The sequence below is a fragment of the Sabethes cyaneus genome, chromosome 2 (assembly GCF_943734655.1).
Source record: "Sabethes cyaneus chromosome 2, idSabCyanKW18_F2, whole genome shotgun sequence".
NCBI classification, from domain to species: Eukaryota; Metazoa; Arthropoda; class Insecta; order Diptera; family Culicidae; genus Sabethes; species Sabethes cyaneus.
Genome location: NC_071354.1, coordinates 19,309,403 through 19,332,873, shown reverse-complemented (window position 1 = coordinate 19,332,873; position 23,471 = coordinate 19,309,403). Strand labels below are relative to the sequence as shown.

Sequence of the window (23,471 nt, the reverse complement as noted above, 5' to 3'; positions counted from 1 at the left end):
AAATGGCGAAATCTGGGTCTCGGGGGTCGAAAACTGGTGCCTCAACATGCATCACAAATTTTACATTAATAACGACTTTTTCAAATATTTGTGCTTAAGTTTTATGCTGAAAACGCAACAGAAAAGTTTCTGTTTAATGTAGGCTAAACAATTCTCATCGATATGGAACTATATGGCAAAATATGGCAAAAACCATATGGCAAAATGTGCCAAAAAACCTCGCTTTTCTTGTTTGCTGTCTGAAAAAGTGGCGATTTCTGGTGTCGTTACCCTATTGGATCTTCTCGTTCTGAAGTATGTACGAATATTTTCGGTGTTCCCCAAGGGAGTAGCTTATAGCCTCTTTCGTTCTTATTATTTATCAACAGCTAGTTGCCCTCTGTTTTATGGTGAAGATTTCAAATTCAATTGGTTATTAACATATGCTTGATCCATGCTTGAGCGAGTCAATTAGATTATAGATTTAAAAATTACACTTGAATACCACATAGAACGAAAAAATGAATCTCACATTCGACGTAAACAAAAATCAGATATATTTTTACATCAAATAAAACGTAAATAGCCTAACCCGTTTTTAAAGGTATATTTTTACATCAAACCAAAATGTAATACGTAAACCTATAGGTGAAATAACACGTAATTTTAAATGTTTTGCGATGCTTCATTTATGTGCATGTTAAAAGACGTAAATTTATAAGATTTTTTCGAAGTGTGTAGCTAACGGTTGACCCGAATGAACCCAATAATGCCATACGGACGGTATCACTTGACCCATTTTATGCTTCAGGCCAATAAATAAAAATCAATTGACACATCATTCCCCCGTCATTCATCATCAGTCCCCCGAATAAACCGGTATAGTGCTACTTAAAATCTCAGAGTGCTACTTCAAAGTATGAGAGATACGCGGAAGCAGCCATGTTGGGAACCAATCGAGCAGCGATTGCATATGGCCTGCATTATAAACAATTGTTTCGACGTGGAACAGTCCTATTTTCATAAAAACTACACCGAAATGTTGTAAGATGCAAAACATTTGCTCAGCAATCTAGGAAAAATATTAGTTGGAAAAATTCTTTCACAAAACTTTCCACGACGGTGGAAAAATTTGAACAAAAATCGCAAATTCTCATCGATTTCTCGTCTCGTTCTGTCTGCGCAACCTGAATGTAGGAATTCAAATTGATGCAGTGTACATGGACCTGAAAGCAGCGTTTGATCGGGTGGGTCGCGGCATCCTGCTTGCTAGACTGGAGAAACTGCGAGTTTCCGCATCGTTCTGCAAGTGGCTATAATAGTCGTACCTAGCACACCCTAGACTGAGAGTGAAAATCGGGTTCGAATTTTTTAATTCGATCTGCAACATCCCTGGCGTAACCACAGGGGAGCAACCGTGGACCACGGCTTTTTTACTTGGTTTTAATGAATGAACTGGCAGCTCTCGTGCCAACTGGTGTCGGTCTTTTTAGGCTGGCGATGTAAAATCTACAAGGTAACGCGTCTATCACAGTCATCATCTTGGTGTCATCCTGGATAGCGACATTATTTAGCAACTCGGATTTAGTTTTAAAATCGCCAAGGAGTTCCGTGACCCGTATTGTTTTAGATCTGTTCCTTCGATGCATAGTACCACTTGTAAGGTCTCTTGTGGAATACGGACCTGTGATCTGTGATCCAACAAATTTGGATCCCTAGAATAGGACCAGTACAGAAAAAAATCTAAATTGTACTTTAAAAAAAGCTTTACAAAAAACGACACTTGGTTGAAAAGTTACGCCACTGTGCATTAAATGATGTTCAAAAAAATCGGAAAATTTCCCTTTGAGGTTGCTAGGAAAACGGAAGAGCTCAAATTTTTCAACTATTATTTTCATTAATAAACTCAATAAACTATGCACGTATGCCAAATTTCGTAACATTCTTGGACCCTTTGTCCCACTTTCTATGATTGATTTTGAGAAATGCTGTACTGTACAATCCTCATATATAAGACAGCAAACACGCAAGGGTATTTTTTGACGTAGGACTACGCCTTTCAGGAAGGTAGCTGGTATAGGGGGTAATTCCAAAAAATCGAAAAATGCGAGCGCCACGAAAAATGAAAGATTTTAAATATTTTTACGCCAATCGATCGAAAAATCCTCTACGTATCCAAATCAGTAATGAAACCTATTGATTCCAAAGTACGTACTATTGAACGTATATTGAAAATAATGAAGCATTGTCCAACTGGAAATCCTCTCATCATGATTGGTTGGAAGATTCTTTGCGATGATCTAAATCTATACCAATTTGATATCTGTGCTTGGGAAGTAAGTCAAAACAAGTGACAAAGCTTCCTCATCTCAAAAGGATTTCTTAACACACTAACACAGCGATTAAACCTAGACCATTTGGATGTCTTTGCTTGGGAAGTAGGCCAGAAAGAGTGACAAAGCCCTCTCGTGCCAACTGCCAAAAAATTTCTTTCGAACGCGATTAAATCTTGTTCAATTTGATGTCTGTGTTAGGAAAGTGTGCCAGAAAAAATGAGAAAAGCTCATTGTTTCAACAGATTGCAAATTCTTTACGGCGAGTCGATTAAACCTAGGCGAATTTGATATCTGTGTTGGAAAAATGGGCTACAGCTGTAGTGTTCGGTTATAATTTAATTCTGTATGGATGCGAATGTTTGACGTTTCATTGGAAGTGTAGTGAAAAGATGTGCTGTTGATAAAATGGGATTGAATTGGTAAAATCCCTTCGACGTGGTGAAACGATTGATAATAAAATCTTTTATTTCTGTAAGGTAACAGGAAAGCATCAGTGTGTGTTCTTGATTTTGTTAAATTGTTTCCAAATGCACATAGAAATAACTCTGAAATATATATCGAGGATTGAACGTATACAATGTTACTACTTTGATGAATGTTACATATAACGCATTTAGCATGTATTTATGCTTAATATAGTATGTATACATGAAGAATCAAATGATTACATGCATGGATACATGCTACTATCACTACAAAGAGACTTTTACGTAGTTTGGCGTCACCTACATATCCGGTCATGTCTTGTACACAATCCGTCTGATTTTTTTGACGCGGTACCTTGACGGAACTAGTGCAGAATGGGAATTAAATTACTCAAACAATAGAATAATCATTTCGTGGCTGATTTTCATCTATCGTAACTTGTCCGTCCGTCGAATGCAGTACAGTTTATGTTAGTATGCATTCAAATATGCATTTGTTTGGTTTCATTAAAGGACCAGTCATGAAAGTAACGGTTAAGTATCCAATAAACTGTCTAATTATATCCTAAAATTAAAGAAATCAGCTCAAAACGGCATACTTCAATGCTGAAAATAATCGTTACGAGAGCAGCCGAAGCGAAAGATATTCATCATCGTTTTCATTTTTATTTTCCCTTGCTCAGCTGGCATAATGGCCCATGGCCCATGCAAAACGTAGACAAAAAGATGATCCCCAAAGGTGTCATTAACTGGTTCAACCCAAGAACAATTGCACCTTGCCAAGTTAAGTTGGCATTGTGGCAGTCGAGCAGCGATGACGTACGGAAGTACCGGTAATTGCATAGTCCCGTGGACTAAAAATAGTTTGTCACATGAACCGCTGCTGGCTGGCTGGCCGTTGGAATTAATCCCTTTCGCTCCTCTGAGGTAAGGAAAGCATATCCATCCAGTACCAGTACCTACAGCACAGTAAGGTTGAAGGTTTCTCGCGCCTTCCACTCTGGGGGAAAGGTATTATTTTCTCTTCCTTTCGCGACAATTATATCCCGTTAAGTAGGATACTCATCAAGAATGCATACCATAACACAGCACATTGTTAATGCAGATACCATCACAAGCAGAGGGGGCAGTTTTACTGGAAAATATCGTCAACAATCGTGAGTTCAGTTGAAAAATAAACTGGCACCGCGGTTTTCCACGTACATACAACAAACTGTGGTTGTGCTGCGCTAGGCTCCGGATGAAGAGGTGTGCCCTTTTCCTTCCGCCTGCATTTTACGGCCACGGTGAAGGTAATTTAAATGTTTCGAATCAAGGATAACGCCGTCGTATATGACTTCCGCAATGAAAAGGTCTGGGCGGACTAACTAATATGTATGTAGAACTATCGATCCGTCTAGGAATGTGTGCTGTTTTCACGGCCAACGAGCGTAGTAGTAGCTATCATTTGATTTCGCTGATCCTATAATTTTCTTAGAAAGTGTAAAAAGAAAAAAAAATCTTACGGTTCACGAGTCGCAGCCTCAGAGCTCGGTACATATGGTTGAAGGCCATTTCCAGCAGGACGAAGTTTTCACTCCAAAACAGCTCTGCGTGTTTTTCCGCAATCAGAAACGAGTTTCGCTCATTTATTGGTGATTATTATGCCATTTGTTTTGGTGGTAAAAAATACACGTTGAATTATTATGATTGTTCATCAAACGCCTCTGAGAAAAAATCTCATCAATTATTCTGCATGCACGTACGGTATAATTTTGATACATATTGTAACCATCTAGAAACCACCGTTCTATTTTGGATTATTCATTGATTTTTACACTACTCTGTCGATTTCGTAGGAACGTAATTTTTCCAACATTTTCAACACGTTTTAGTTCACTGATGCGAAGAGTGAGCCAACTCAAGTGAAAAATTAAAACCAGCCCTTTTTCAGCTCCCAACAGTCCGAGCATATGTTTGTTTGGCTGAATACGCACAGGCTGATAATTTTCACTGAAACCAACTTTTTTTCATGCCATTTTCACTACACTTAACATTCAGCGATTATTTTGCCATTTTTCTAGCACGATTCGGAGCTAAAAACAACAAACACACGACATTATTGCAGCGCAGAAATTAAAAACACTTTTTTCGGCCAAGGAGCTCGAACGCGAAATGTCAGTCTCAGCACAGTCAGGCTCTGCTGGGTATGTTCCTTTTCCTTGTTTTGGACAGAAAAGGGACTTTTCGTCGCGTACGTATAAGCTCTCATGCTCTCTCGACGGTGGCATGGCAGTAGCTGGCAATAATAAAGCCTTGCTTACCACCGAGGAAAATCCAGCAGAAAGCACATATACCCACCGACCGCACGCAGGTCGTCTCCTGTCCTGTACACTCACACTAACACGGGCTTTCGTCCCTTCAAGCCGAAGCATGATTTGTTGTGGTTCAGCCTAGACAGTAAAGTTACGTTTGCCACATCAACATATCGTTTTGACATTATCCTGTGGATGTTCTGGAGCTGCTTGTTCATAGGTCAAATGCTAAGAATAATCAAATTCGAAATTCCTGGGTTTACTTTAAACAAGTTGAGTAAATCTGTTCGGCATGACTTCCAGCACAAAGCTAACACGTAGGGTGAAAACATCAACCACGCTGACGTCATCAGAATTGTCAGCGTAAACAGTTTAACTTATTTTTTTGCGAGTGACTGTTTCCAATCCTAATGTAGAAAATTGAATAAGTTACTCGATTAGAATGACTCTGACAATCATTGTTTCATCACTTAATAAGGTAGATGAGTAATATTTGCATGTAGAAAACGGCTTCGTACAGCGATGAAGTGAATGTATTAAAAAACTCGCATGAAGAGCCAACGAAGCTGTAAGTTACAAAATATGTTATTGAAAGTATCAATATTTTATAATATATATTTATTCAATGGAAAGTACTGTTTTGAAGGTGACTTTCCTTTCTCCCGAAGGTAATCAGGAAATCAAAGCTGTCGATTTCTTCAGATCGGGAATATTTTAAAAATGCTTGCCTATGAACCTATGCTGTAAATAAGTAGGTGAAGTGACAATACCTTCATTCCTACTCACCTTGTGCCAAAAGGGATCAAATCATGTTGACAGACACCCATACTGGAAATTTCCCAGCACGCTGGGAGAATTATGCTCGAAGAGAAGAGCTATCGTCCTTTACGGGAAAGTGTGCGTGCGGTCTTTGCGCTTTCCTCTCACTACACTACACTGCTGTTATTTTATGTAGAAAACCATTTGTTTTTGTTTTTTCCCTTTTGTGCTACTATTTCGCATTCTTGTCTCGTGTAGCTGGGAGTTCCAGGCCAGCATGCATGTGTATGCTGTATGATGTAGTGCGGTGCGAAAGACTCCTTCGGCAGCAGCACATCAGTTGCATAGAACTGCGCATGTACGAGGCTGGATATGAAATATGAAAACAAACATTAAATCGGTACCGAAGCCGTCGCGACGTCTCTGTGCTTATCGTTCGATGTGGGGCTGCCAGCTGCAGATGATAAATTTTTATCATTAGTGGAAATGGCCTAACTGCTAGTGATTTCGAAGCCAAAAGTTTTATTTGGTGTACCGCTGACCCGTTATTTATCAGGATTATAATTTGAAAATCCTAGAGAATCCATTTTTTTTGAATCACTGAATCGATTTTAAGAATTTTGGTATTAGGGTGACGGAGCCACCACGTCATACGTAATCATGATTCAGTAAGGTTTTGTTGCAAAAACTAACTACTTTACTACTTTACTATGAGGAAAAATTGCAAATTTGTATGTTAAACTACCCATGGCTTCATAGTTACGTAACTGTCAAAATGAATCGTCTAAGTTTGAACTCCTCAGAAACTCAGAAACTCGCCGCAAAACTCAAGATTGTGATAAAGGCCATCCGAGATTCACGATTTATGTACAAGACAGTATAATTTGTACCAATACGAAGTTTGTCGGGTCAGGTAGTAATATATAAAACACCTTGACAATGCGCAGCCCAATTTCTCTAAGGGTGCGCTCAAATGAGCGCCTTGCGGTTCGAAGTACGAAATAAACACATGACACACCACACACACTGCTTGCTGAACCTTTCTACGAGGCTCGAGTGTTTCGAGATCCAGGAAACGACATCTATCGGGGTACGGCGGTAGATTTTCTAGATCATGCCAAGGTAAATCTCTCAATGCGAGCATCACAAAAGGTTTTTGAACTCGTTCGATGCGCAGATTCCATGCCAGCTGCTAAGAGCACCATACCAAGCAAGCATTTTCAATGAGTGGACGTTCTACGGAGCAATATAACGCCTTCAGACAGTGAGGATCATTGAAAACAAGGTCAACTTTAGCGATGAAACCTAGTTGTCGAGAAGTTTTTGCTATTGCAGTGGAGCGATGCAGGTTGAATGTGAGTTTGACGTCAAGCAATACCACAAGGTCACTAACTTAATCAACTCTAATGAGTACATGCTCATTTATTTGATAGTTGTAGACGATTGGACTGGCAATGCGGTGGAAAGTCATTGTTTGACATTTTGGGATGCTGATCACAAGCCAGTTTTTCTTGCACCAGTCGACAAAAAAATCCAAGAGCCTGTGCAGGACCCAATCATCTATAGAACGAATTACGAACGAATCATGTTTCATTTGTATGAGTCCTTATCCCCCTACCACAGGGGTGAGGGGTCTCAAGCCATCATTAAAAAATTCCTGCCTCCAAAACCCCCCACAGGCCAAATTTGGTTCCATTTGCTTGATTACTTCTCGAGTTATGAGGAAATTTGAATTTCATTTGTATGGGAGCCCCCCTCCTAAAAAGGGAGAGGGGTCTTAATTCATCATAGAAAAAATTCATGCCTCCAAAAACACCCGCATGCCAAATATGGTTCCATTTGAATAATTAGTTCTCGAGTTATGAGGAAATTTGTATTTCATTTGTATAGGAGCCCCCCCCTCCTGAAGCGGGGAGTGGTTTCAATTAACCATAGAAAACATCCTTGTCTTCAAAAACACCTACATGTCATATTTTGTTCCATTTGCTTGACTAGTTCTCGAGTTATGAGGAAATTTGTATTTCATTTGTATGGGAGCCCCCCCCCCCCTCGCAAGTGGGGAGGGGTCTCAATTCACCATAGAAAAAAATCTTGTATCCAAAAGCACCCACATGTAAAATTTTGTTCCACTTGCTTGATTAGTTCTCGAGTTATGCAGAAATTTGTATTTCATTTGTATGGGAGCCCCCTCTCTTAGTGGGGGGAGGGGTCTCTAGCCATCATGAGAACCTTCCCTGGCCCCAAAAACCCCTGTATGCAAATGTTCACGCCGATCGGTTCAGTAGTTTTCGATTCTATAAGGAACATTCGGGTACTCCGGACATACGGTTATCCGGACAAACTGACGCGACTGATCAGAGCTACATTGGATCGAGTGATGTGTTTTGTACGCATCTCTGGGACACTCTCGAGTCCCTTCGAGACGCGACGAGGGTTGAGACAAGGTGACGGTCTATCCTGCATGCTGTTCAACATCGCTCTTGAGGGGGTGATCCGACGAGCGAGCATCGAAACGAGAGGCACGATTTTTACCAAGAGCAGCCAACTTCTAGGCTTTGCAGATGACTTCGATATCATTGCCAGGAACTTTGCGACGGCGGAGGCAATCTACGCCAGACTGAAAGCGGAGTCTAGGAGAATTGGGCTAAAAATAAATGCGTCGAAGACCAAATACATGAAAGGAAGAGGCTCAAAGGAAACAAATGTGCGCCTCCCACGGACGGTAACCGTTGACGGCGACGAACTAGAAGTGGTAGAAGAGTTCGTGTATTTGGGATCGCTGGTGACCGCGGACAACAACACTAGTAAGGAGATCCAGCGGCGCATCCAAGCGGGAAATCGGGCCTACTTTGCCCTTCGTAAAACGCTACGATCAGGAAGCATACGCCGCCGCACGAAGCTAACAATGTACAAAACCATTATTAGACCGGTAGTTCTTTATGGACTTGAAGCCGTGACGCTGCTTACGGAGGACATACGCGCCCTTGCCGTGTTTGAGCGGAAAGTGCTGCGGACGATATTTGGCGGAGTACAAACTGAAAGCGGAGAGTGGCGGAGGCGTATGAATCACGAGCTACAGGCACTGCTTGGGGAGACTCCCATCGTACAGCTAGCGAAAGTTAGCAGGCTACGGTGGGCCGGACACGTCGTAAGGATGCCGGACGACTGTGCGGCGAAAATAGTCCTCTTCAACAACCCCACCGGCACCAGGAACAGGGGGGCCCAACGTGCACGATGGCTCGACCAGGTCGAGAGCGATTTGCGACTTCTGAGACGACTAGGAAATTGGCGACGAGTGGCCCAAGACCGAGTTGAATGGAGACGAGTGCTTGAAACAGCACGAGCCACCCCGGCTCTATGCTGCTGAAGAAGAAGAAGAAGAAGGAACATTCGGGCAGACAGACAGCAATCCATTTTTATAGGTATAGATTTGTATGGGAGCCCCCCTCTTAGTGGGGGGAGGGGTCTTTTACCATCGAGAGAACCTTCCCTAGCCCCAAAAACCCCTACGTGCAAATTTTCACGCCGATCGGTTCAGTAGTTTTCGATTCTATAAGGAACATACGGACAGACAGACAGACAGACAGAAATCCATTTTTATAGGTATAGATAATGTATGATTCGATTATCCGGGCTGAAAATACAAATGAACACCTGGATAATCGAGTCCGGGCTGTGCCACAAAAAAGAAGTGTGGAATACAGAAAAATATTTAGCACAATAGGTCAAAATACAGCTCGTAGTGATTATATTCATTCAGATAAAAATGAAAGGCGATCTCAAGGATGTATTTGATACAAACATAAAATTTTAGATTGGAGTAAAATACAGTTAAATGCAATGTTGCAAATCGAGCGAGAAGCAAACGATGCCGCGAGCGAGCATGAGAATTAAAGCATTCAACGCTTACGCCACTAACGCAAGTGTACAACAACCGCACACAGCCGCACAGCTTCATAGCGTCTTTCTGCATATCCCACTCGCGAGGCAAACAACTCGTAAGCAATCAGCTGCTTGCGAGGGCTAGCACTACACAGATTTTGCATTATTCTTTCTTTTCTTCTTCATCTTATGCCCCCGATTCTACTCACGGGTGGGAGTGCGAGCCCTCGCAAGTAATCGGTATCAGATGCTCGGACTGTAATGACGAGCGAGAGCGGTGACTGTGGCTGTCAGCTAAATACACACTCGCAAAAACTCGTCGCACTGCGGTAATAAGTAAGAATAAGAGTCCGAAAGGGATGCTTATGCCGGCGTGTTTGTTAGAATGAGTACGCGTGTGTGAGAAAATTAGACCGCACGATTGTGGGCTTCGCAAATCGCAACACTGGTTAAATGGTGTTGATTGCCCGGAATTTGTCTTTAATTAAAAGATGATTTTTTGTCTTATTTATTTTATTTATTTATTTGCAGTCAATCGTGTGTAGACCGTGATACAAGCTTAACCTAATGTTATCAATCGATTACATATTCTATTTATGTTTGCTCGTTTCTGCTAGTTTTCTGTTGTTATTGACTTGAATTACTTATTGTCCTAAAATATTGCTTCAATTTGTTTTTTTTAATTGTGAAGTCAATAAAATTACAATGTTGGTTGTATAGCACCATCATTTGATTTATGGGCCCGAATTTAGCATAATTAGTTCGATAATGATCCGTGGCAAATAGTGTACGAACACGTAAGTTTCTAGTAGGTGCGTAAAAATTTAATTTAGATAAGAGTTCGGCAGAGTCAATACGTTGTGAGACTATGTCATTAACAAATGAGACCATTGCAAATTCACGACGCGCCTTTAATGTTTCGATATTTATAAGCTTGCAGCGGTCGTCATATGACGGAAGAGGAAGGCTCGTCCAATTTAAATTACGGAGTGCGTACAACAAGAATTGTTTTTGTATTGATTCTATTCTATTTATGTGTGCATTGGCAAACGGAGACCATACCACGCTACAGTACTCAAGAATTGAACGAACGTAGTAAATGTAAAGTGTTTTTAATGTGTATGGGTCTCGAAAATTAAAGCTAAAGCGTTTTATGAAAGAGAGCATGTTGCTTGCTTTACAAGTAATTGTATTATAGTGATCTATAAACGTTAATTTTGAGTCTAGAATAACTCCCAAATCTCTAATTCGTTCACAATTTTCTATCATTTGATCTCCAAGGGAGATGTTGGGAGGGAGTGGGAGAGAGAGGGAGAGTGGGATCTCACTCCAAGGGAGTGAGATGTCATCGGTGTACATCAGTGACAACGGCTTATCGTCCTGATAACGTGATTTTAGAGGCCATTTACGTGATGTATGTCCATTTCCTCGAAATTATTCGTTTGCCAAACGTTTCTGTCAATAAATATATTGCAGTACCCATGGTGTGGCATGTTGCTCCATCTTTTTCAAACTCTAGCGCCTCGACATTAAAGGCACTCAAATTTGGTACTAAAAAGACGGTGATCATGGTCCTGTAGCGGTTACCATTAAAGGGGTTTAGGAGTTCTACCACCATATTTGTTGACTCATTTCAACTTTTTTTCAAATTTGTCAAAAATGTTTCTCTTTGGAGGTTGTGGCAGTAAAATGATCGCTTCAATTCAAAATGTTAGCTTTTTTCGTCGAAAACTGCCAATCACAAAATGCCAACAAAAAAAAGAAAATCGAAAATAAAATAAATAAATTTTGCTCTTCTACCCTTTTTCTTGAGTTGTTTCATATGAATGGGTGGTAAAAAACAAAGGTAAAAAATTACAAAAAAATGCAAAGATGGGGTAATAAACAAAATTATTTCAGACAGATTCAAAAGCGAAGTTATTCATTGGATGATTTTTTTTATTTAATTAAAAGATTGGTTCGAGGCACCGAGCACATTTTCGATTTACCGCAAAAGCAACTGAGTATAATAACATCTGCTTAAACACGGTAATAATCTAAAGGATAATCCTAGTATATTTTCCTGCTGAATTCTACTTTCGGTCCACAAAGCTCTTTTTTTTTAATGAATTCCAATTTATTTGAGCAACGCAAGGCAAATAAAATGCAAAAATTATCATTGTCATAATCAGGCTTCCCACAAAATATCGTATATTACGGTACACAACACACGTGGCATAGGTCTGCGTTAGTGTGTGACCTTCCGGCCTGTAGGCTAGGGATTGTTGTGGTATTTATGTGGTAGGTATGTACCTTGCATAAGTAGAACTGCAAAAAAAAAAAATACAGAACAGCAGCATAAATATTTATGCGATCACGATGAGTCCGTGTAGTTGAACGTATAGAACTTTCTACCTATACATGTATGCGATATTTTGAACCCCACGGAAGAAAGCCTCCCCTGAACGTGATAACACGTGCTATTGCGTTGTTGTTTTTATTTGCCCCGTTTTATGTATGCGACAGTAGCTTAGTAGGTCAATTGGAATAATGCGTTTTGTGCACCACCGTACCACACCGGGGGAAACATAAAGCATCATCATCGTCATTGTTCGCTTGTTGGTACATAAGGCAGTTCACACGGCTAAATTCGGATCCCTCTCAGCAGGGAAATGGAAATAAAAATGTTTCATTTTAATACCTTCTTTAGAAAATTAAGAGGAAGAAAACGGAGAGATAAAACGGGAAAGTGATTCAACAAAAGACATTTTAAAGACTGCCAAACCACTGAAGTGCATGAAATTTTATGTCACATCGGATAAAGGGGAGAATTGGGGTCACCGTAATCGCTTATCGGTGATAGGAAAATAAATAAGCAATGTTTGGATGCTGAACAAAAGATGAATTAGGGTAGAAAAATGCGAGTTTATAAATGTTTAAAAGCAAATAAAGTACGTTAGAACTGTAATCTGTTAAAATTTTATTTGTTATTTACAATCCAATTTTTGTTGAATTGATAGGAATTTGAAACTAATTTAAAAAAAATTTTCCTAACCGCCAACTAGTCTTAACTACAGAAACTCGTGCGAAAGATTATCATTTCCGAACAAGGACATCATAGTCGATAGACCAATGGATAATTCATTCAACGAGAAAGTTAGTGCGTTTAATTCTACTACTTTAACTGAACTTCACAGATACGCGAACTTGTAACCTTCTACACGTTCTAATGGAACATAGCTAATGGAATAATCAATAACACTTGGCCCTTGACCGTCCCAACAGGACCCACTTGAGAAACATTTTATCGTCGCAAAAAAAAACTAATCAACAAAAGGTACTTACTCTGGTTTGCTTTCACCTTTTTGTTCCAGCAAAAGTTCGGAATGTGGCGACTCCTTCGGATTCTAATTATTATTCCACGCAGGAACTCTCGCACTTGTGGCATATTTTGATGGCCGTTTCGTGCTGATTTGAGGCTAGAGCAGTACTTGGTCACAGTGGTGTTGTTGGCACCCAACGGAAAATGCCTTTCGGACAAACAAAATTTTTTTCATCAATCCACACATAAAACACACTTACGATGCCTCCCTCACTCAGGGTGTTAATTTCTTCATATGCACTGTAACGAAACTGTTCACGATGATTTTCCAAAACACTATTAGAACGCGGTTTTTCCTGGGGTGACACATCGTGACTGTGTCGCAGGTCTTTTCATCACTTATGCCATGCAACTGGATCTGTGGGGCGAGCAAGCAAAGGTATTGATTTACTGTCCTACGGAGTCACACAATTTCTCCTTCTTTCTGTTGAATAATTGAGACAGTCATGGTTCGGTGCATTACCCAGTCAGCAGGCAGTGTCATTACGGTGTTTCTTGCTAGCGAGTAATTGCAGACAGCCCAGGTAGACAGGCAGAGGAGGTGTACACCTTCTTAACCAAAACGATTGCAATGGATGTGGCTGACCAGAAAGGTATGGAAACTAATTCCTGAGCACAGTGGGGTAATTTTCGCTTCGGTTACATAAACTGAACAGGTGACATACATTCGAAATTGGCAACTGCATTCGATATGGAAATGTTTACCACTTCGGCATGCCTATCGGACATGGTGTGCAGTCCGGGCTTCGAGTTAAGCTCTGCCGTAGAGTCAAGGTCGGAGATGTGCCGTATACATTGGCAGATAGCATGTGCGCTTTAAAGTTACCATACCACCGATAATGGTTGTTGTTTTACACATGTTTTTGTTGTTCTAGACATAAGTGCTTCGAGTAAAACACGTTGTCAGAAACGAAAAATAAAATGGTTTTGTAAGATATTAGCTGTCGAAGACGAAAAGGGTTGAGAAAGCTAGAAAACCAACAGCGAATTAAGCGCTTGCAAATATGTATGTCAGTATATTTGTTTTACCCCACATTACTTGATTATCATATCAGCCGACACCTGTAAAGGTTGGCATTGAACTTAGCATGTGTAAATCCTTTGGGATGCATATTGCTGTTTGTTGTTTTCTGCATTGAACTTCTTCCTTTATGGTACTTTGTAAGTCTTCTATAACCGAAAGGGAACAGAAGTTTTTGGAATCAAATATTCACAAAACGAAATGATTACTGTCTCTACCGCGTCCAGACATAAACGAAACGGTAGGTTTGCACCGTCACCTAACACCCTATATAGGAAGACTGGAAAAGAACCCGGAAAAAGTAACCATAGCACGAAGATAAAAATTATGGTAATAGTAGGATACCAAATACAGTAAAAACAATAAAACTTATCGTCAGAAACGATAGCTAAACCATCAAACTTATTGTAGTCCACAATAACTTTCATGGTTTTGAGATATTTTACCATAAAAATAACGGGTTGTTAAGTATCTTAACAATAAAAAAATCTGTTTTTCCCGAACAAAAATTTACATTTACAGTGAAAGTTATCGTCCTTTTATGGTAATTTTTTTAAGCGAGAAAATAAAATATTATTAAAAAAAGCAGTAATTTTGTGATGAAATATGGCCAATTCTATTGCATAAAATTAAATAACAATAACAATAACATGAAAAAATTGAATTTGAGATACTTTTACGATAAATTTACCATAAGTTTCAATGTCTACAATAAAAACTGTTGTAGATGCATTGTTTATACTACAAAATTTATTGTAATGTTTAAAGAAATGTATCCATCGTATTCTTCTTGCCAATCTGAACACAGTGAATATGTTTTCATGATCAAATTTTTGTTTTAAACAAACTTTTGAAATTTGCAGAATCGATGACGACTAATTTCACTTTAAATAAATGTATATTATGCATTGCTGAACAAGAAAAAAGTATTTTGAAAATTTTCCATGCTGTAAAACATGGTTTCTCATAAAACGGCACCTCAAATATATGAGGTGTGGTGGATTTCCCTAAATAATTTTATGAGCCGTCGTCGTTGGTTCGTATTAAATTACAGTCTTTTTCCTTTATCGAAAATCACAATGCATCTAAAGTTCTAACGACCAATTGTATTCGCCATCTGTTTAGTTTATGAGTAATCCTCTGTTGCCATACAATAATAATAATAATAATAATAACATCCCCACCATATAAGTCATAGAACAAATATTTGCCGACGGTTGCGTCATTCTGCAGCTCATCAAGTGAGATAAACTTCAGCAGCAGAAGACCCCCGATAGTGTGTGGTGCCGATTGCCCGGCGGGCTGCTAGCTGCTGGAGGAAAATCGTGGAATTATAGAGTCTGACAGGTGACGGTATGCAATTAAGGCTTAATTAAAAAGCATTCTCTTTCCATCATATATGTATGCAGGGTACTACCTCCGGCATATAAAAGTGCGCTATATATCGCACTCATCGTGTGCTTAGAAACTGGTGACAGCCAGCTCGACTGCTGCAGCAGCATCTGTACCGACTGTACTGGCAGCAGCAAATTTCATCATGGAACACGACATGTTTATTGTGTGGTGTCTGGTGTGAGCGGAGGTGGACTGTCAATAAAGTCGGTCGCTGGCGACAGCATGACTATCGCTCCGGACTGTCAAATGGATCGCTCGTTACTACGACAGCATCTTCTCATTGGGATGCTGCTGATATCAGTAAGATACATTTTCTATGTTCTTCTAGCTTGAAACTGACTCGAACTCGAACCATGTTTTGATTGAATTACGATAATCAAAATACGGCATCTAAAAATAACAATCACAAACGGATTGTTTCCATTAGATTTCGGTTGAAACTTTGCCGCCGTTTCGTTTCGTCGGTATTTACGATACCGTTTCACTCAGCGAAAAATTCCGCCTGAAAGTTTCCTTTGGATCGCCATAAATACTCCCACAACACATTCGCACTCGTGTTCGCGTTGATGGAAACCACATCCTCCCGCTGCGCTGCTGCTGGTGGTAGGATTTTCACCGGCAAAATGAGTGAGTAAAATAATAAAACAGCGCACTCGACCTTCGTAGCACCTGCTTAAAATTTTCTGCATCCACGGCTCAGTTACCTGGTATGGTAGCCATTACGTTAAGCAGATTTTATGGAACGAGATGTATGGACCTGTAATTGATTTGAGGCAAATGTGATGAGGTAAGAAAAAATCCACTACATTTCATGAGTAAGTTCCCTATTTTTTATGGACAGGTACGTGTTTATTGTGGTAATTCCACTCAGCACTTGATTATGCGGTTTTTATTTTCATTTGATTCACCGCTTGTCCCCCGTTATTAGTCGTTAGTTTTTTGACCATAATTCAAGAACGAAAAATATTGCTGTTTTACTAAAAATATCGAAAGAATGATTTTTGGGTAAATTAGGGTTGAGTCTACCAGATCAACTTCCTACCGTTGCAAAGCACCGGTACCGGAAGCAAAGTGTTGATACTACGTTGATACACTCGCACAATTCCATCTGTCCTAGGTCTGAAGCATCCATGTCCAGACAGAAATTGCGTTAGGTAGTAATCCACCTCTCCATGCTTTCTATTCATCCAAATCGACGGATTTGGAATGTGCCTATGGGTCCATCATTCTTTATCTGTTGTATTCCATTCTTGTTGCCACTTCGTCATCAACTTCATTCTAGCGGTAATTCGAATTCCACGGTATAAGCCTGGATAGCGTAATGACCGGCTTTGGTGTCTTTTCACAAGTATAGTCAACATGGCTATTAAAACCACGCCGCGTGGCAACAGAATGTTCTCCTACTAGGATGCCTGCTCTTTGCACCACCTTACAGTTGCTGACCGGCAGTATCTCCGTTTTGTAGTGCGCAATTTGCAACTTTGCTCCCTGCATCCAGTTATCGATCATATTGATTCCCTCAACGGCCAGCGGGTATGAAACGGGGGAGGCAACTAGGAAAAAGCGCCCAACATAGTGAAATAAGGCGCTATTTTCTTGACCAATTGCAGCCTGGCTTCTGGTATAAATGCCAATAGTTCGTCCCCAAAGGTTCCGGAGTATCACTTAACCTTTATTAGCAAGATACTCCCAACGACTGTAAATAAATCATTATCTTTATGGGAAGCGTTTGGTACGGGAGGTCCAGGCTTTCTTTTTTCCTCTTGATTTCCAGGATTTTAATGGAAATATACATTATTTCTGATTCCACTTGATTCCTTAGAATTCTGTCTGCGTTACTTGCAGCGCAGTTGGCCTGGCCGTTGACAAGAAAAATGATTGATTCAAGTAATCGTCATTTTCCAGGATGCTTTCAAGAATGGGCTGCGTTAGTGTGAGATTAGATTAGATATCGATTCCCTCAGCTGCCACCGTTTCCACCTTCTCCAGTGATTCACCTATTACCGTTACAACGACGTTGACTGGAAAACCCACAATCTACACACTTTTGGGAAGCTTTAGCTTTAGTACCCCGTCGTACATTGCATTGCATAGTGTTGGATCAAGAATTGATTCTTGCGGAACTCCTGCCGTAACCTTAATAGATCTGGGTCCCATCTGGATCGCCTCAAAAACCAATACTCGGTTTTGGAAATAGCTGCCTAAAATTCTGCACAGGTAGTCTGGAACTTTCATTCTGTGTAGAGACTCTGCGATGGCTTTCCAGCTAGCGTTGTTAAAGGCATTCTAACGTCTATTGTTATTATGGCATAATGGCGATTTCCCCTTCGTTACTGTTTAGAAGCTTTGTCAAATTTCTCGAACACGATCTTGGTTGCCCTCTGTAACTCTAATCAATCTACTAAGAACTATGCTTCCCAGAAATTTGTTTGTTGAGTGTATCCAACAAGCAGATAGGCCCGTACGCTGTTAGATCTCCCGGGGGTTTACGTAGTTTTGGCATCAACACAAACGTTTGTACCTTCCATCTATCCGGAAAAATACTTTCGTTCAGATATTTCTGCATCACCATTCTGAATATATCCGGGAATGCCTGAACTGCCGCTTTCGAAGCTATATTGGAGATTCCATCTGGTTCGGGTACCATTTTGACCTTTAGCTCTGTTATCACTGCTAAAAGCTCTTCGTTGGAGACAAGAGTATCATCGACCTCCTCTTCATTCTACGGTGTGGGTGGCTCGTTGCTAGATGTTCAGGAAAAGTCCCTCTTTTAGCTTATCCGGGCACATCTCAGTAAGCCTGGTCGAGCCTTCTATTTTCGCCATCGACACTCGATAAGCGTCGCCCCACGGGTTGGCATAAATCTATACCTATAAAAAAGGATTTCTGTCTGTCTGTCTGTCTGTCCCTATGTTCCATTTAGAATCGAAAACTACTGAACCGATCGGCGTGGAAATTTGCATGTAGAGGGAAGGTTCTCTCGATGGCAAAAGACCCCTCCCCCCACTAAGAGGGGGGGCTCCCATACAAATCTATGCCTATAAAAATGGATTTCTGTCTGCTCTATGTTCCTTGGAGAATCGAAAACTACTGAACCGATCGGAGTTAAAATTTGCATGTAGGGGTTTTTGGTGCCAGAGAAGGTTCTTATGAAGGTTAGAGATCCTTTCCCCCACCAAGAGGGGGGGCTCCCATACAAATCTATACCTATAAAAATGGATTTCTGTCTGTCTGCCCGAATGTTCCTTATAGAATCGAAAACTACTGAACCGATCGGCGTGAAAATTCGCATATAGGGGTTTTTGGGGCCAGGGAAGGTTCTTATGATTGTTAGAGACCCCTACCCCCACTAAGAGGGGGGGCTCCCATACAAATGAAACACAAATTTCTACATAACGCGAGAACTAATCAAGTAAATGGAACAAAATTTTACATGTGGATCGTTTTGGAGACAAGAATTTTATCTATGGTGGATTAAGACCCCTCCCCACTTTAGGAGGGAAGGTTCTCATACAAATGAAATACAAATTTCCTTATAACTCGAGAACTAATTAATCAAATGGAACCATATTTGGCATGTGGGGGGTTTTGGAGGCAGGAATTTTTTTAATGGTGGTTTGAGACCCCTCACCCCTGTCCCCTACCACAGATAAGGACTCTCATACAAAAAAAAACAAATTTTTGCATAACTCAAAAACTAATCAAATTCGAGAAATTTTAGACTCATAAAACATTAATCAATAACAAGACCACCAAAAACTATCAATAGTAACATTAGATAATTCAGCGGGAGACGGCCATAGGCCGCGAGTGTTGCCGGCGACCTGCTGTCGCACAGTGGGGAATCGCTGGCCAGCAGCCAAAAAATGAAAGTTCATTTCGACTCTCCGTTGTATTTTTCCTGTGATTCTATACTATTGAAGTATTCAAATCCAAAATTTTAAATCAATATGATAAAATTTGAATTTTCTATGAATCTTGAAAGTATGCTATCTCAGCATGTTTTAGCGTTTTTTTGAAAAATAACCCAATATTTCAATACATGCTAGAGGTCTAATGGTAGCTCGGATTTCAACGGCGTCAAGGAAAAGTTCTTCAAAAAATAGTGCTGAATAAAGCCCATTAATTGAGTATGCAGTAATTTTATCATAGTATGCCACAATTTTAATTTTCATTAAAAAAATGCCATATTTTCGCGTAAGACACGCTTAAAAGTTTTGAAGCCAAGGTTCGCCACTATTGACACTACCGGTAAAAGTTAGCGTAAAATATGAGCTTTCAAATGGATATAGTCTCATTTAGCGCAGAGTAGCACAGAGCACAAATATTACACTTGTAAGGCTACTATATCAGAATTCAACAATATAGACAAAATGCAAACACTCAAAGTAAACGGTGGATATCTTAATTATGGGATATCTCCTTTACATGGTTGGATAAGCTGCTTCGAATGTATGGTCCATATTGCATATTGACCAGATTTTAGAGGCTGGAGGAAATCTCGAGGATACAGCGATAGTAATGATGGAAATACAGCTTGAAGATCGTATGCCAATCTTGGTATAAGTTCTGAAATCACGGGTATAGATATGAATTTAGTTAAAAGGTTGAGAAATTTTCTTTAGCAAGTTATTGAACATTATTTCAGAAAAATTCGAAACTTATTGTTTGTATACCAAAAACCTTTATGTCAGGGTGTAGTCCTCATATAATACGTCCACTGCAATGCAAAGATTTTGAATTCGCGGTCATAAATGAATCTAGACAACTATATTGCTGATAGGACGAATGACAGAAGAAGCACAAAAATAAGTTTTTTTGCTTAATTATAGTCACTTTAACAACTCGGGTCATTCGTGACTTCTGCGGGGTTGGGAATTGAACCACGGTCGTCGGTGTGAGAGGCGTGAATACTAGCCATTGCACCGGTATTGACACTCACGAAAATAAGGTTATTGCGTTATAAGACAATATTTTACATGCAAAAATAAGTGTGAAAATACAAATCGTGATAGAATTATTCGTCCTTATTTCTCCGGATAAAGCTTATAGCTTCTTCGAAACGGAAAAATGTAACTAGAAAAATCTTTCTGAGCACGCTATATTACTATTGAAGACGAAACGTGAAACTAGTGATTCTGAAGAAGAAGAAGAAGAAGAAGAAGAAGAAGAAGAAGAAGAAGAAGAAGAAGAAGAAGAAGAAGAAGATGGAGATAAAGAAGATTAAGGAAACTAATAAGGGGAAAAGTTTTGATTTTTGATTAATATTAACTTATATGAAATTTGTGTTGATTATTAAAGCTCATACTTGCTTTGAACTGTGTTATATAATGTTTTATCCTATAAAAATCCATCTGCAATAGTTTTCCAGATGACCCTCACTTCTTATACGTCATTATACTTAAAAAATACTTGAAAAATAGTTGAAAGCTCTCCCTAACACCAAAAATATACGTTCTAATGCAAAATAAACCTGAAATTCGAGCTCAGCACCCCAAAATTACTTAAGAACCACATATTTTCCTTGATTTAAAGAGATTTTTTTACTTGGCCAGCGTTTGTATGGAGTCGCCCCACTGTGCGTCGGAAGCGCCGGCCACTGCGGGGGGCAGCCCCCCGTAGAGATCACCTATATCTAGGTTTATTTATTTTCCTAGATCTGCTGACCTCTATTACTTTCCTTCAGTTCGGTAATCCCTGCGAAATGGTATTTTTTACGAAAAGATTTTCCGTGAAATGGTACATCCCGCGTAAGGTTTTTCGCGAAATGGTATTCTGCGAAACTCTATATTCCGCGTTATGGTCAACCGAGAATTGGTGTTCCGCAAAATGGTATTCGGCAAAATAGTTCGTAATGATGGCGAATATTTAAATGCTATCCGCTTTATCAGGCTGAGCGATGGGGGGAGTTGTTTTCTACTTTACTGTGAGGAAAATTTGTGTATTAAAACACCCATGAACTCCTCAGAAACTTGCAAAACTCGAGATTGTGACAAAGGTCCTCCGAGATTCACGATTTATGTATAACACAGTTTAATTTTTGGCAATACGAAGTTTGTCGGGTTAGCTAGTACTCCTATAAAGCTTTTTAAAACAAGCCGATTTGTTGCTCTCACTAACAATTCTGCCAATTCGTCCGCGTTTAGCACAGCAGAGCAACTAACTGTAACGTAATTGCTTCCACGAAGAAATTCTTATTGAAGACCTTTATTTTCCACTTTCGACCCAAGTTCGTCTCCGTCATGTTACCGTTGGCCGGTGCTTCGGTTGGCCAATGCTATACCGAATCGCCTGATGCTCGCTATGGGTATAGCTCACGCACTCTCCAGTTCCGATTAGCCACCAATGATGGACTGCAAAAAGGTGGCTGGTAAATGGCTTGGTAATGCGTACCATCGGTGCCTTGTGCACTGGGCATAAAATAGACCCCACAGTGGGTCATAGCCTCTTACCTAGCAACTCCTACCCCAACCTCCTCGTGGTACCAGCCGGGATACGAGCAACCTCGGGTGGAGATCGGGTAACCAACCCCGGTGGAAACCAAGGTCGTATGCTGACAGGGGGGGAGGGCTCCTTCGAGCTACGTTGGCCCTCCGGCGATACTGTGGGGTTGGTTGCGGGCTTTGCAAGCCTGAACCACTAAAAAAACCAAAGCAATGGACTCCGTAAGTAATAATAATAACTCTAATCGGAACAATCGGCAAAGACCCAGGCGACGAAAACGGACTAACGATTGGAAATTAGGAACATGGAACTGTCGGTCTCTAAATTTCCTCGGAAGTACCCACGTGCTTTCTAAAGAAGTGAAGAGCCGCAAGTTCGACATCGTAGCGCTGCAGGAGGTATGCTGGAAAGGAACGATGGTACGTACGTATAGAGATGGTCATACCATCTACCAGAGCTGCGGCAATACACACGAGCTGGGCACAGCTTTTATAGTGATGGGCGAGATGCAGAAGCGGGTGATCGGGTGGTGGCCGATCAACCCCCGAATGTGCAGATTAAGAATCAAGGGCCGATTCTTCAATATAAGCATAATTAACGTGCACAGCCCTCACCTCGGAAGTACCGATGATGACAAAGACGAATTCTACGCGCAGTTGGAGCGTGAATACGACCGCTGCCCAAGACATGATGTCAAAATTATCATCGGGGACTGTAATGCTCAGGTTGGTCAGGAGGAGGAATTCAAACCGGTGATTGGACGGTTCAGCGCTCACCCGCAAACGAACGAAAACGGCCTAAGACTTGTCGACTTCGCCGCCTCCAAGAACATGGCCATACGTAGTACCTCCTTCCAGCATAACCTCTACCATCGGTACACCTGGAGATCACCCAACCAGACAGAATCACAAATCGACCACGTTCTGATAGATGGTCGGCAGTTTTCAGACATTATCGACGTCAGAACCTATCCGGGCGCTAACATTGATTCGGACCACTACCTAGTGATGGTAAGGATACGTCAAAAACTATCTGTTGTGAACAACATACGATACCGCCGCCCGCCACGGTATAATCTAGCGCGACTGAAGCAACCAGAGGTCGCCGAAAACTACGCGTTATCTCTCGAAACCGCGCTGCCGGAAGAGGGAGAGCTGGATGAAGCCCCTCTTGAAGACTGTTGGAATGCCGTGAAAACAGCCATTAACAGCGTAGCGGAGAACGTTCTAGGCAGTGTGGCACCGAATCGACGTAACGAATGGTTTGACGAGGAATGCCAGCAGATATTGGATGAGAAGAACGCAGCGCGGGTACAAATGCTGCGTAGAGCCACCCGTCAGAATGTGGAGCGATACAAACAGAAGCGGAGGCAGCAAACCCGACTCTTCAAGGAAAAGAAGCGCCACCAAGAGGAGAAGGAGTGCGAAGAACTCGAACAGCTGTACCGCTTTCACGACACACGGAAGTTCTATCAGAAACTCAACGGATCTCGCAAAGGCTTCGTGCCGCGGGCCGAAATGTGCAGAGATAAAGATGGAGGTATCTTGACTGATGACCGTGCGGTGATCGAAAGGT

The 23,471-nt window shown here is 40.8% G+C and overlaps 1 protein-coding gene across 9 annotated transcripts in view; it reads right to left on the bottom strand.

Moving 5' to 3' along the window:
* The window catches only part of LOC128733589 (probable phospholipid-transporting ATPase IA), a 138,407-nt gene that overhangs the window by 48,310 nt on the left and 66,626 nt on the right, over positions 1–23,471 (bottom strand). For 4 of the 9 annotated variants that reach the window (XM_053827288.1, XM_053827285.1, XM_053827284.1 and 1 more), the window contains exon 2: positions 13,000–13,394. The exons of 4 other annotated variants lie outside the window; for them this stretch is intronic. In XM_053827288.1, coding sequence (XP_053683263.1) covers positions 13,000–13,102 — 103 coding nt within the window. In that variant the 5' untranslated portion in view covers positions 13,103–13,394. Of the gene's footprint in view, positions 1–12,999; positions 13,461–23,471 lie in introns of all 9 variants that reach the window. One more of the 9 variants, XM_053827287.1, reaches the window with a different exon arrangement.